At 34.2% G+C, this 15012-nt stretch overlaps 1 protein-coding gene across 7 annotated transcripts in view; it reads right to left on the bottom strand.

Annotated features, from left to right (window-relative positions):
* The window catches only part of LOC127852360 (uncharacterized), a gene marked incomplete at its 5' end in the record, with an annotated part of 39907 nt that extends 25256 nt beyond the window's left edge, over positions 1-14651 (bottom strand). For 4 of the 7 annotated variants that reach the window (XM_052386316.1, XM_052386312.1, XM_052386315.1 and 1 more), the window contains 6 exon segments: positions 2496-2615; positions 7745-7774; positions 8270-8302; positions 11197-11229; positions 12701-12733; positions 14603-14651. In XM_052386316.1, the coding sequence (XP_052242276.1) occupies positions 2496-2615; positions 7745-7774; positions 8270-8302; positions 11197-11229; positions 12701-12733; positions 14603-14651 (298 nt within the window). 7 annotated transcript variants of the gene reach the window in all.
* Positions 14652-15012: the final 361 nt, after the last annotated feature.

Below are 15012 nucleotides of genomic sequence, written 5' to 3' on the forward strand. Positions count from 1 at the left end.
TGCATTACATAATACAGCCCATAATTTTTTGGTCAACAATAGCGGTCAGCCTTTTCCATCGCAATCTTTCCAATAGTTAGAATATTACTTGATCATCTTGTAAATCTTGCATAATTCGTATCGTCTAATATCTGGATTATTGAACTAGTGAAATGCGATGCAAATTGAATCCTGGAGAAAGGAAAAAGATTGTATTATATGTATATATGTTTCATCATAAACAAAACATGTTGTACAGAAAGCGTTTAGAAGGCATGTGAAATTAAAAGTATTGCTAATAATAGCCCCGTGGTAGTAGTAATAGTCTAGTATCATACAACCACGTTTTTATTTAACTGTTAACGGGTTGACAAAAGCAAATGATGTCATCAGAATTTAATTTACACTTGCAACCATTTTGACCTATTATAATTCAAATATGATGGCAATGCAAATGTTAATACTTAGGAAACATTCATTTAAGCGTAAATAAAACATTATTGCATCTAGTTGTAAGGCAATATTCACTTATGTCACTCATGTTTTTATCATTTATCATACCAGGCAAGCGACGTCAGTTGTTTTCAATCAGGTTTACATTTCGTATTCAACTAAAATCGCAACTCTTTCGGCCTAAATCTTTCCAATATGTAGGATAATACTTAATTTTTAACGTTCGTGTGTTATTTATTGTTTCATTAACGACCATTAAAGTAGGATATAGATGTTTGATACGGGATATGCATAAACTGTCCGCGAGATGGCGCTTTCTGCACGCCCTATATCAGGTTATGTGACAAGGCATTTTCAGCAGTATTTGAAGCTTTTATTGGTATACACGTATAACCGTCCATTATCGTCCTTGCGAGGCATTTGCCCTTTTCTCGTTCCAATGACACACACACATGTGCACATTTTAAATAAACACAAAATAAGTCTTACATTAAAATGATCATAGTCATAGACGAAACAAGATTTAGTAAACACATATCATTTACTGAAGCTATCAACCATTGATTCAATACACTTATTTAGAAACAATACAAACTTATGCTTGCCTTTGCCAAATACGTATATAGCAAAAACCTGTATTGATAAATAAAATTCTTACATAATTATGTAACATTACTTGAAACATAAAACTGAATCTATCCTTTTACCATTGGGAATTACATAACTATACACATACGGTTCTTAACGTTAATGCGATGGTTGGGAAATAAATATTTGTCATGACAACAAATTTCCTTGTTATTTTTTAAATGCATTTGAGAAAACTGACTGTCCATCATAATTATGTACATATATAATACATCCGTTATTTTGCTACTTTTGACAGAAAATCAGGGAACATATTTAATCAAATCAAATCTCAATTGAATGATTGCACTAAATGATAAAAGCGTTATTCTACCACGGCACGCGACTTGTTTTCTATATACAAAGAAGGAAAACTACCGTGGGTTATTACCCCGATATACCAACGGTGATAAGTATGACGTCACTTTGATTTTCCGCGCATTGTTTATGAATGAAGACGACGTCATTTGATGTTCATTGTTGTGGTGACGTCACGTTTTCGCGGAAAAGTGAAGGACGTTCGGTTAATATAATTCTCATTTATAACCTTTAAATCGCGGATAACTAATTAATTAAATCGTGTTAGAATCGAAATAATCGACGTGTAAGCGTTGGTTTTTGCGGTAATAACCAACGGTATGTCGTTCCGATGCTTGTTATCAAACCACTCGAGCTACGCCCTCGTGGTTTAATTCCTACGCATCGGAACTCCATACCGTTGGTTATAACCGCAATAACCAACGGTTACCCGTCGATTATTTCTTAATTCTACCACGGCACGTGACTTGTTTTCTATATACAAAGAAGAAAAACTACTATTGGTTATTACCCCGATATACCAACGGTTGTTTAAAGTGACGTCACTTTGATTGTCCGCGCACATTTTATGAATGAAGACGACGTCATTTGATTGTAATTGTTGTGGTGACGTCACGTTTTCGCGGAAAAGTGGAGGACGTTCGGTTAATATAATTCTCATTTATAACCTTTAAATCGCGGATAACTTATTAATGAAAACGTGTTAGAATCGAAATAATGCACGGGTAACCGTTGATTACTGCGGTAATAACCAACGGTATGTCGTTGCGATGCTTGTTATCAAACTTACCGCAATAACCAACGGTTACCCGTGGATTATTTCTTAAATAACCTATTGCAAAGTTAGCTTGACAATAAAAATTGTTTATAATTAAACAGGAACAACTGCGGTTATTATCTTAAAAAAAATATGTGTCAAAGCCGAACTGGATATTTTGTATATTTCTTTTATGTTTTATATGTATCGCGTGTTTTTCTTTTTATTCTACTGTCAATAATTATGAACTATTACAAAAGTTCACATTAACTTAATCTTTCAAATGGGTTTATCATTAACTGAAGCTTAAATTATAGAGCATGAAAGTTGTTTTCAACGATTTTCCTATATACCAACTGACCAAATTTGCTATATGAATCTTTTTTTCTTTCTTCTTCCAACCCTTCGTCTTCTGAGTTCACGATTCTAAGACAATCATGAGAAGCGAGTTGTTGAAAAGTACCTTTCATGTTCGCCCTTACTAAAAGTGAAAATAATAAATATTATATGCATTTTTCCGCTGATGAATGTGCTCTACTAATATCTGCTTTCCATTTTGGTAAAGATAATGACGATGGAGTTGAAAGCGATTTATTCCAGTTAAAACTACATGTAACCTTGAGTCTATTTACAGGAAAGCAGGAAATTTATAAACTAAGGTGTACGTATTGGGATAATCCACGCCAAGAATAATGTTTCGTTTGACGTCTTTATTGACTAAATACGAGTAGATTCATCCACAGGTTTTCGTACAATCTTGAGAGTGAAATTTAAAATCAGGTTGGGCTTTTTTAAATGTATACACGGTGTACGAATATAGGTCAAATAAGTCTTTATTCAAGGTACCTATTGACCGAATAAAGGGTTAATATCCCCCTCCAAACTGTCGTCTTGAGCGGCAAATGTATTTCTATTTAAGAAAATGTTACCTTTACATTGACTCAACATCCCGAAAAGTATCTAAAGCTAGGCCTTTTTGCAAGCTCGCTATATGTAACATTGAGCTATCGACAGGAAACCACATGTTTGACGCCGCACGTAACTATTAATCAGATTATTTTGTAATACAAGAAGGCCTGAAAGGCCAAAGTCGCTCACCTGAGATACAGAGGAACTGACCTATTATGTGCAGCCCAATATGTCATAAGAACAAATGTTCTGATCAACGTTCATGACGAGTGAATAATAAATGTTACTTCAAGAGTGTTAACAAGGTTTTGCTAAAGCACAGGAACAAATGCTCTGACAAAGTTTCATGAAGATTGGACTATAAATGTGACTTTAAGAGTGTAAACAAGATTTTACTAAAACCAAATATAAGAAAAAATTCACCGCTCCCTGGTGGCCATGTTTTTCAACTAACCGGAACCATTTTCAAACTTGTTCAAGATATCATTGGAAAAAATCTATTGACCATTAATTAATATTCAAACATGTTTAGTCTTTAATCCGAGATAGTCATAGATTCTAACAAAAACCTATCTCATGAACAAACCATATTCTGCTAACGATGCCCCGTCCCGCAACTGCTTCTTTTCTTACCGAAACTTCTCTTATTCTGAAACTCTACTTTTCCCTTCTTTCCTTTTCCTTCTCAACTTATTAGCTTTTATGCTATCTACATTACTCTGTTATACTATTTGTATTATAAGTTATATTATTTTTCCATTTCTAAATGGTGTACAATTACCTATCACTGTACTTTATTGTTCGTAATTTCGACATATTTTTAAATAATTGTTAAACGTTTGGATGTTTACACCATAACAGCAGCGCTTCTAACTGACAGAAGAGAGACATAGTATAACCCTCGAGCTTCCTTCTCAATTCTGGCCAATTGTATTGTACAGCCTTTATGTAAAGCAATACTAAAATTCTACCTGCCTAGTATATTATTTAAAAATAATATGCATGTTTGTATTGTATTGCTTATATGTACTCTAAACGAACTAAATAAATAGTGTTTAAACCAAATCTATTGACCAAGTGTCCTGGCCTCTAGAGTGTTAACAAGGTTTTAATAAAGCCATATATAGCCGTATAAGGAAAAATGCCCCGCCCCCTGGTGGCCATGTTTTTCAACCAACCATAACTATTTTTGAACTTGTCCGTGATATCATAAGAACAAATCTTCTGCCCAAGTGTCATGATAATTTGACATTATATGTGGCCTCTAGAGTGTCAACAAGCTTTTACTATAGCCATTTAAAGAAAAATGCCCCGCCCCCGACGGCCATATTTTCCAAACGAAACATTTTGGTACTCATCAAAGATATCATTAGAACAACTCTTCTGAAAAAGTTTCATGAAGATTGGACAATTCATGTGGCTACTAGATGTGTTAATAAGGTTTTACTAAAGAACCATTTTCAAACCTATCCAAGATGTCATTGGGACGAATGTTCTGACCAAGTTTGAAGAAGATCGGACCATAAACTTGGCCTCAAGGGTGTTAACAAGGTGTTAATATATATATAAGGCAAAATGCCCACCCAATGGCGGTCATGTTTTTCAACCCGCCGGAACTTTTTTCCAACTCGTCCAAGATATTATTGAGACAAATCCCATGACCAAGTTTAATGAAGATCGGACAATATATGTGGTCTCTAGAGTGTAAACAAGGTTTTACTATAGCCATATATAGCCATATAAGAAAAAATGCCCCGCCGCCTGGTGGCCATGTTTTTCAATCAACTGGAACCATTTTGGAACTTGTACAAGATATCATTGAGACAAATCTTCTGACCAAGTTTCACGATGATCAGTCAATAAATGTCGTCTCTATCGTGTTAACAAGGTTTAACTAACGCCATATAAGATAACATGCCACACCCAATGACGGCCATGTTTATCAAACAAACGCAATCATTTTCAAACTCGTCATAGATATCAGTGGGTCAAATCTTCTGAAAAAGTTTCATGAAGATCGCACAAAAATGAGGTCTCTAGAGTGTTAACAAGGTTTTACTATAGCCATATATAGCCATGTAAGGAAACATGCACCGCTCCCTGGTGGCCATGTTTTTTCAAGCAACCGTTACCATTTTCGTACTCGTCCAAGATATCATTCAGACGATTCTTCTGACCACATTGCATGAATATCAGACAAAATTGTGGCCTCCAGAGTGTTAACAAGGCAAATGTTGACGACGTACAACGCATGACGGACAAAAGGCGATCACAGAAGCTCACCATGAGCACATTGTGTTCAAGTGAGCTTATAGAAAATAAGGTAATTAGGTCATTTTTACAGCATTGATGTTTCCGCGAATTCAACATTTGAACGTAATATTATCATCCGTTAATTTCGTGAAAACTACCCCGTCTAAGTTAACAATGATGAATATGGCTACTATTATTTTCAAAATATGACTGTTGTGCCATCCCATCATAACATGCAGTGCATGTTTATCGAGGAATAATTGAAATAAATATGTAAATTCACTTACGGCTGATGAAATGTTCTCCACGTTTAAAAAAATGACTATAGCACTAAGTAATTACAATGTATAATGAAATATTAGATCTTATAGATTAACGCAATATCAACATATAATATGAACAAGTTTATCATTTTGGTATTGTTACGTTATTTTCGTTATATTTTCGCTTTCCAGTAAACAGATGGTAGTGACATTGTGTGACGAAAACAAGAGGGATCGTGAGTCCAAATAATGCTGGCTAATGAAATATTGTACAGCATTTAAAACAATGACAAGATGCTTGAGAGACGTGAATATGTTTGCGTAAATATAAACCTTTTAATAAAGATAACAGAGTGTCACTACCAATATACAGTTCTACCGCCAACTGTATTTATATGTGAGATAACCTAAACACAACTGTAATATTGAATTTTGTGTAGCACGTGTTATTAATAATAGCCCCGTAGAAGTAGCAATATTCAAGTAAATTAAAATCATTTTTGATGTTTGTTTAACTATTTTTTTTAAACAAAAGCAACCGATGTAATAGAAAATACATTTAACATTTATAATAAGTGCGATAAAACTTGCAACCATTTTTACATATCATAATTAAAATACGATCGCAATACATATGCTCATAATGTTTAATATAAATTTACGTTTAAATAATAACATTAATGCAGGTATGTGAATGACAATAATTACTTATGTAACTTAAATACGCCGTCACTAATTATTTATCATGTACCACTCCAAGGCAGTAATTTATTTGTAAATAAATAACATCAAAGTGCGTAAATACTTTAACACTGCCCTTTTTGATTTTTAGATATTTGGAATAAAATAAAATCGTTATTTGATAAATATTCAGATAATATTCAAGGTGAGCCAGCAAGTGAGACTCGCCATAAACCGAACCGCCTGAGAAAAGTTGATCGGCGGCCTATACTCCATGCGGTTCCACAGGCGAAGATGAGAGGCGAATATAAAGGTTTAGGATGACTGATCGTCAACGCGTCGACATTATTATTTAGGTCCGCACTTACCTCGCGGCCCTGCTTCCTTTTTTCTAAACATGCATTACAAATTACAGCCTACAATCTTTTGTCAACAATAACGGTCACCCTTTTCCGTCGCAATCTTTCCAATAATTAGAATATTACTTGATTAACTTGTAAATCTTACATAATGCGTATCGTTTAATATCTGGATCGCTGAGCTTGTAAAACGCAAATCATATCCTGGACAAAGAAATCGCTCAGAACTTGTGCGAAAAAAGAAAAACAATATAACGTGTACGCATTGTTTTATTGCGTCGATTGTTATATTGAACGATCACAATTCAGTCAATGTATATGGGATTTCGCCCGGGATATCCATTACCAGTCCGCGATATGGCGTTTTCTGCACGCCAAATATCAGTTTATGTGGCAAAACATTTTCCCACGTTCGAAGCTTTTGTTGTTATATATATAATACAATCATCGTCTTTGCGACTTTTTAAATAAATGCATATACAACGTACTCTATATACTAATGAAATCGGAGCGGTAATGATAACATAACGGTATACTTGTCGAGTTAATTTGTTTCGCTATTACCTCGCTAATTTATTTGATAAAGAAACGTTTCTATCATGATCATTATAATCATCATCAAAAAATGTTAAGTTTGTTAGTTTACTATTTTTTAGCAAAACAAACATCCGCGTATTGTTACAACAAAATACAATGTAATGAATGTAAGTGCCAGAGGATAAAATAAACGTATGGGAATACAATGTTGAAAACAGTTTATTATTAATAACTGAAATCACAACTTTAAAACTAGACTATATGACAGAAAGAACTCGATAAATTGTGTCATATTGAGAATGACTACTTTATCATCCATTCACTTGTATGATAGCTCAAAACAATTCCATAGATGAGTAGAGAATTGTTGAAATTAATAATGCGATACACAAATGTACTCTCGTTTACATATATCGCTTATGTCGCTTATCTCATTAACGTTTAAAAATATTAATTGCGACTTTTATTTAAATAGCAATTCATGTCAAATGTGCTAATTATTGTTTTGTGGGCACGCAAATGTTTGCTTTAAATCTATGATAAGCATCAATAGTGAGGGTTGTCTTAAAATACGGACGTGTATAACAAATGATAAGTATTAAACAAACCTGATTGCGATTTTATCAATTGAAGATTCTCTGAAAAAAAGGAAATATCGTACAACGTACTTAAAAGATCACATTCAAACAAAAATAACAAGAATATTGCATCTATTATTTATCGAACAACATTGAGCACTGTTCGACTAAATTGACTCAGAAGAAATAAACAAACATGCATCTTCTAACTTTACAAGCACCTATGCGCGATGTGTCGTCTTAAAATACGAAGGTGTGTAACGTTCAGGGATGACCTTGACCTTGAACTTCCACCACTCAAAATGTGCAGCTTCATGACATACACATGAATGCCAAATATCAAGTTGCTATCTTCAATAGTGAAAAAGTTATGGCCAATGGTACAATTTTTGGACGGACGGACAGACGCCATATATTAGACATTTAAATTGTGTAATGGTTAATTTTCTTATGGTTTGGTCTTTTTATTACAAATATCTACAGTTTTTAATTAATATCGAATTTAAAGTTTATTTATAATAACACAAGCAAACACGATACATAAAAGAAAATTACCTTTATACTTCATAGTTAACATCTGGTCAAACACTGAAATACAGGACACAACAATATCTTACAAATAAATACCACATTATTTAAACATAAATATGGTTTCTGTATATGTTAAGCATTTTTAACACATATTTTAAAACCTTAACAATTTGTAAATAACACTTCCTGTTTGTAACGAATATTAATGTGTCACATGAATAAGTTTATACTTAATCAGAAACGGTGTTTATACACATATAATTTGATGTCGATTGATTTCTTACATAGCAACACAGTGTGAATCTTGCTGTAGAAACGACCAAATGCTATTGATGCCTTTTCGAGCATTGTATGTATATTTTCTACATACCAAAGTCGTATAGATCAAATTGTAACACTATCTAAATCAAAATGCTTATTAAACCATTTGTGTCAGAAGTGGCATTGCCTGAAGTAATTTTAACAAGGGCTGTTTGTAAAACATGCATGCCCCCCATATGGGCTGTCCGTTGTAGTGGCAGCCATTGTGTGAATACGATTTTTGTCACTGTGACCTTGACCCTTGACCTAGTGACCTGAAAACCAATAGGGGTCATCTGCGGGTCAAGATCAATGTACCTATGAAGTGTCATGATCCTAGGCAAAAGCGTTCTTGAGTTATCATCCGAAAATCATTTTACTATTTCGGGTCACCGTGGCCTTGACCTTTGACTTGTGACCTCAAAATTAATAGGGGTCATCTGCAAGTCATGATCAATCTACCTATGAAGTTTCATGATCCTAGGCGTATGCTTTCTTGAGTTATCATCCGAAAACCATTTTACTATTTCGGGTCACCGTGACCTTGACCTTTGACCTAGTGACCTCAAAATCAATAGGGGTCATCTGCAAGTCATGATCAATCTAGCCATGAAGTTTCATGATCCTAGGCGTATGCGTTCTTGAGTTATCATTCAAAAACCATTTTACTATTTCAGGTCACCGTGACCTTGACCTTTGACCTAGTGACCTCAAAATCAATAGGGGTCATCTGCGAGTCATGATCAATGTACCTATGAAGTTTCATGATCCTAGGCCCAAGCGTTCTTGAGTTATCGTCTGACAACCACCTGTTGGACGGACCGACAGACCGACCGACCGACAGACCGACATGAGCAAAGCAATATACCCCCTCTTCTTCGAAGGGGGGCATAATTAGTAATGATTAAGGAGCTATAAACTTAAAATATATTTCAAGGGTATACATAAAACTGATCAAACACTTAATCAAACTGTAAAACAACCTAATCACTTAACAACAAGATGTGTTTGTGAAACACAATGTCCCCCTATATGATGTTTGACATTGTAGGATGACCTTGACCTTGTAAAGGATGACCTTGACCTTTCACCACTCAAAATGTGCAGCTCCATGAGATACACATGAATGCCAAATATCAAGTTGCTATCTTCAATATTGCAAAAGTATTAATAAAATAAGCGATTTGGGCCACATATATTTGACCTCTGACCTTGAAGGATGACCTTGACCTTGATCTTTCACCACTCAAAATGAGCAGCTCCATGAGATGCACATGCATGCCAAATATCAAGTTGCTATCTTCAATATTGCAAAAGTATTCATAAAATGAGCGATTTTGGCCACATATAATTGACCTCTGACCTTGAAGGATGACCTTGACCTTGACCTTTCACAACTCAAAATGTGCAGCTCCATGAGATACACATGCATGCCAAATATCAAGTTGCTATCTTCAATATTGCAAAAGTATTCATAAAATGAGCGATTTTGGCCACATATATTTGACCTCTGACCTTGAAAGATGACCTTGACCTTTCACCACTCAAAATGTGCAGCTTCATGAGATACACATGCATGCCAAATATGAAGTTGCTATCTTCAATATAGCAAAAGTTATTGCAAAATGTTAAAGTTGGCGCAAACAGACAGACCAACAGACAGACCAACAGACAGACCAACAGACAGACCAACAGACAGGGCAAAAACAATATGTCTACTACTATAGTGGGGGACATAATAAACAGTTGCAAATTAATTATATTAAATGATTTTTTCATATATTTAAATGAATTACTATGTATACCAGTAATACGTAATATATCTAAAACGCAAAAAGTCTGAGAACGACTACTTTATTAAAATAGCTTCATATATGGTTCCATAAATGGGCTTTTAATGGTGGCTTAATATTTATATGTAATTTACGTTTCTTTATCGGTATGTTTATGTGTGTGTTGACTTTGTTAAGATTATTGAAATGCAGGTGTGCTATTATCTTAAATTACCAAAGCGAAAGCAGGACACTTTAAGATCGATACTTTATATTGAACACAATTGCATTTCTTGATATGTTGACAACCATATTCTCAAAAAGCTGTATTATGGTAATATGTTGACTAGTAATATTTGAATGTTGACGTGTGAGCCGGCACATAGCACGCAATGATAATGTCAAAACCAAAATTGTAAATAAAGATAACAAGTTATTCTTTAATTGAATGTGGAATGATACATTGAAAGTCTCCCCGAACTGTTCTATGGCAATGTGTGAGCTTTGTCATTAACATTTGAGATTGGCCTTACGAATTGGACATGGGTCGGAAATGATTCATTTGCTGTTTACCGCAAATAGTTTCGAGAGTTTTGCACGTGAATAATTCAGCTAAACAGCACAAACTTTTTTTCTTTGGAACTTTTAATATAACATTGGATCTTCGTGATAAGGATAAAGGTCTCACACGCGACAGATTGTCACTTCATGGTATACCTTTGAGGAAACCTACATTTAAATAGTTTGTGATACATGATAACATTACGATTTGAAAAGACTCGAAAAGCGCCTACGAACACACGAACAATTATACACTTTAACAAGCTTGACAACAACACTAAGCTTGCAAGCGGGTTTAAGATGAATAAGTTCATGTACCTTTAAATTGCTCAACAGCTTTCTTGTTAGCCCCTGCAGTAAAAACATGACAATGGCGATAAGTAAATTAAATGCATAATAAATAATTATATATTAACAATATATGATATAACACGAGCACCGCATAACGGGTGCCACGCTTGGCTGTGCGTGTAGTTTTGAATAAATGAAAGCTAGTCAGAATATATATTTTTAGAGGTCACAGTGAACGGGTATGGCATGAAGAACTCATCAAGTTACAGCTACATATGAAGTTTGAAAGTTGTAGGTTGAAGCACTTTGATTTTGGAGCAAATGTTCAAAACCTTGACAAAGGTTTTAGCACGACGCGGACGACACGACACGACGAGCTGGCTATGACAATACCTCTTTTTTTCCGAAAACAGCCGAGCTAATAAAAATAACATCTACTTAATTTATTCAATGCATATTAAATATATTTTGAAACAGTATATCCTTTTTGGTTTAAATTTCGCTATCTAATATACATATTCAATACTGGTCTGCGATTTCAGGTCATGTGACAAGACGTGATCATCAGTCTTTGAACCTTTTTGTTGTTGTTATACATCTCATATAATTATCGTCTTTGCGATGTATGTATTGCGTTCGACTTGTTTCAATGATCCAATGATACAAACTTGTTCGTTGTCATCGTATGAATAAACACTAAATACATCGTACTTATGGGATCACATTCATTGAAGAAACAAGATTGTGTATGCTCTATTATTTATCGAACGCTATTGAGCATTGTTCGAATAAAATCACTTAGAAGTATTAAACAAACATGCCTGTTTTTACTTCAGAGTGTATAGCTAAAAAAACTCATAATTCGTGTTTTGAAATGAGAGTAACAAGGTGTACAACAATTTTAATGAATAATGTGTTCACTACGCTAATTTAATCATAGAAACGTAGACTTTCGATCGCTTATATGTACTAAAGTATGAAATACGGAATATAACTTAACATGTACCGGGAATAATGTGTTATCATTGAACAAGACTTAGCAGCGTTATCTCTAGTTCAAAATAAAAGAACGCCTTATGTTAAGGCATTGAACTCGATTTTGTTCAATTTAAATAAGTTATCTATTTGTTTATGTTGTATAGACGACTTAATTCCGATAACGTTATTTGAAACACACATATGAATCAATGCTATAGCAATTGTATAAAACAAACGCATAGGAATCACAATTTGGACAATCATTATGAACTTAAAACATAACGTTTAAACTTGACTAAAACAGAACAGAACACGATGAATTGTTTACTATCGAGAAGGACTTTACTCTATTATGCATAGGCTTGTAAGCTTAAACCTATTCTATAGCTACATGATTTAATGATGATTGAAAATAATCATTAATTTGAAGTGAAATGTATTTGTATAGTCAGCACTATTGCTGTGTGAAAATGGATCATGTAACCAGCGCTTATGCGCGAGGAGTAATATTGATATTTAACCTAGTATAACAAATGCTCAGCATAAAACAAACCTGGTAGTTGATCAAACCATTCTTGATACTCCTCTGAAAAAGAATAATAAACATGCGCCCATAAGTAATCAACAAAGACAACTAAATTATAATTAAACTAGTTAGATATTAGGTACGAAGCTCGTGGAAGACATACTTCTTCTACTAATGAAATCTGAATGGAAAGGATAACCTAACAATATTCAAATGTTTTTTATCGTATGAATATGATGATTGTGACCAACATTTGAACCATGAAATTATGGTTAATTTTTTACTTAAACATTGTTTGGTATGCAAATATTTTATCATAATTATGGAATGAGTGCTATACTGACGTCATCTTTTGATGACGTTCAATTGAACGAATGATAATGGCGACTAAAATTCGTTAAGCTCCGGCGTTGCACTGCGATTTGAGTCTCTTGGAAACTGGTCCAACACTTCTTCTGAAATTTGACATGTATATGGACCAGAACGCGATCTACCTGTTGGCCTATTCGTCATATCTGAGACAAATCTAGTTTTTTATTAAATCACGAAAATGTGGTGTTTGTTATTGCACAATCGCTACATGACCGGAAGCGTTAATCTCAAGACAAAAACAGTTCACCCCCTGGAGATAATTCAGGCGCTAGACAATTCAAATTTGATTTTAAATAATACGCGATTTTATTCCTTAATTAATAAATAAGTTCATATTGCGTTTAACATACGAAGCTGAACCCGTTTTATCATTAAAATACATAATTTCGCAAGTTAGACAAAACCGGAATTACAAAATGCGGTATGTAGAAATACCGAATTCCCCGTATTTACCGAAATCAAACAAACTTGGATAAAAACAATGTTTCATCAGTGATTTCAGTGGATTTCGCAATATTCTATATTAATATATGCAGTATTTCGATAAATAATCAATATTAATGGATTGTTCAGGGGATCTCGGCGGATTCCTGGGGATTTCGGTAATTACGGGAAAATCGGTATTTCTTCACACCCATCAAAATGGCTGACAGCGTCAGGAAGAACGCTAAGAAATTATTTACGAAAAAACATCATCAAAAACATGCTATCATTAGCATTGCTTACACAAAGAATGACGGAGAAACAGTTGAACGAGTCAGTGTGGACATTTCTCGAAAGGTTTGACAGAACAGGCAGTACATCATTCAACATGTAAATTTCTCCAATATTTTTTAATGTTTTTTTTTTCCAAAATCAAAGGGTAATTGCATCTTTATTTTGAGACTGTTATAGTGTTTGCAATAAAGCCTAATAATCATTGAATACTGCTTTTACTGAAAGGTTAACACTTAGCCACCTTGTTCTACATGCTTCGTGTTTTTAACATGCTGTAACAGTTTTTGAAGCTGATATACGTTCATGCTTTTAAACCGCATCAGTTATTTTCATTAGGCTGTCATTCTTTATGGGAACTTAAAAAAAATCGTACAGTTGTTGAATTATAAGTTATACTTTCCTTATTTACGAATTTGTTTCAATATTGTCTGCACATAAAATAACAAGCTTTTGACACACAGCATGAATATTTATGAGAGACCTTCAAACGCAGTAGCTCATCAACCCAACCCGCTGTACATTCCATAACAGGTGCCTGATCAGATGAAACACAGTCATCTTTGCAATGTCAATTCCAATATTCCCTATTATATCAAGAAGTAGATCTGGAATGCCTTGGACATTAGCTTCGCTGTATTTCATTAGCATGAAATATATTATATATGAGAGTTGCAAGAGTCTTGATCAAACAACTGAACAAATGTAATAAGCTGCTCTGTAACACTTATATCAGAAGTTTCATCGTGTGTGCGCCAAATGCACCCGCGTTTAAATTTGAACTATATTTCGTTTTTATAAACGCACATTAAACGAGCAAACAAGGACAATCTTGAAACTCACTTGTTATCCCACTGGCGTTCACTGCATAGTCTTTGATGCTCCTATATTCCTGAAGTGTGAGGATAATCTTAAATAAATATATAACCAAAAGTGATACATTTGACGAAATTTGCTACACATAAGGACTATTAACATTTCTAAATTAAAACGTATAAGCCAAACAAAACTAGTTCTCATATTGAAATAACTGTGTATGAATGACTTCCCTTACACATGGGACATGCGAGTTGTTCTGATGCCGGGATATTAAACCATTCTGGCTAACCCCCGCATGCTTAAAAGCCTACGCATCAGAACTAAACATCAACAATGATTTAATTGTAACGAATGTCCCGAAGGTGAAATCCCTTACTTATTATTATGAACTTCATATAGCTCAAAAGCTGTTTATGTGTTACGTTCCAGAGTTA

Source organism: Dreissena polymorpha, chromosome 12 (genome assembly GCF_020536995.1).
Source record: "Dreissena polymorpha isolate Duluth1 chromosome 12, UMN_Dpol_1.0, whole genome shotgun sequence".
Lineage (NCBI taxonomy): Eukaryota > Metazoa > Mollusca > Bivalvia > Myida > Dreissenidae > Dreissena > Dreissena polymorpha.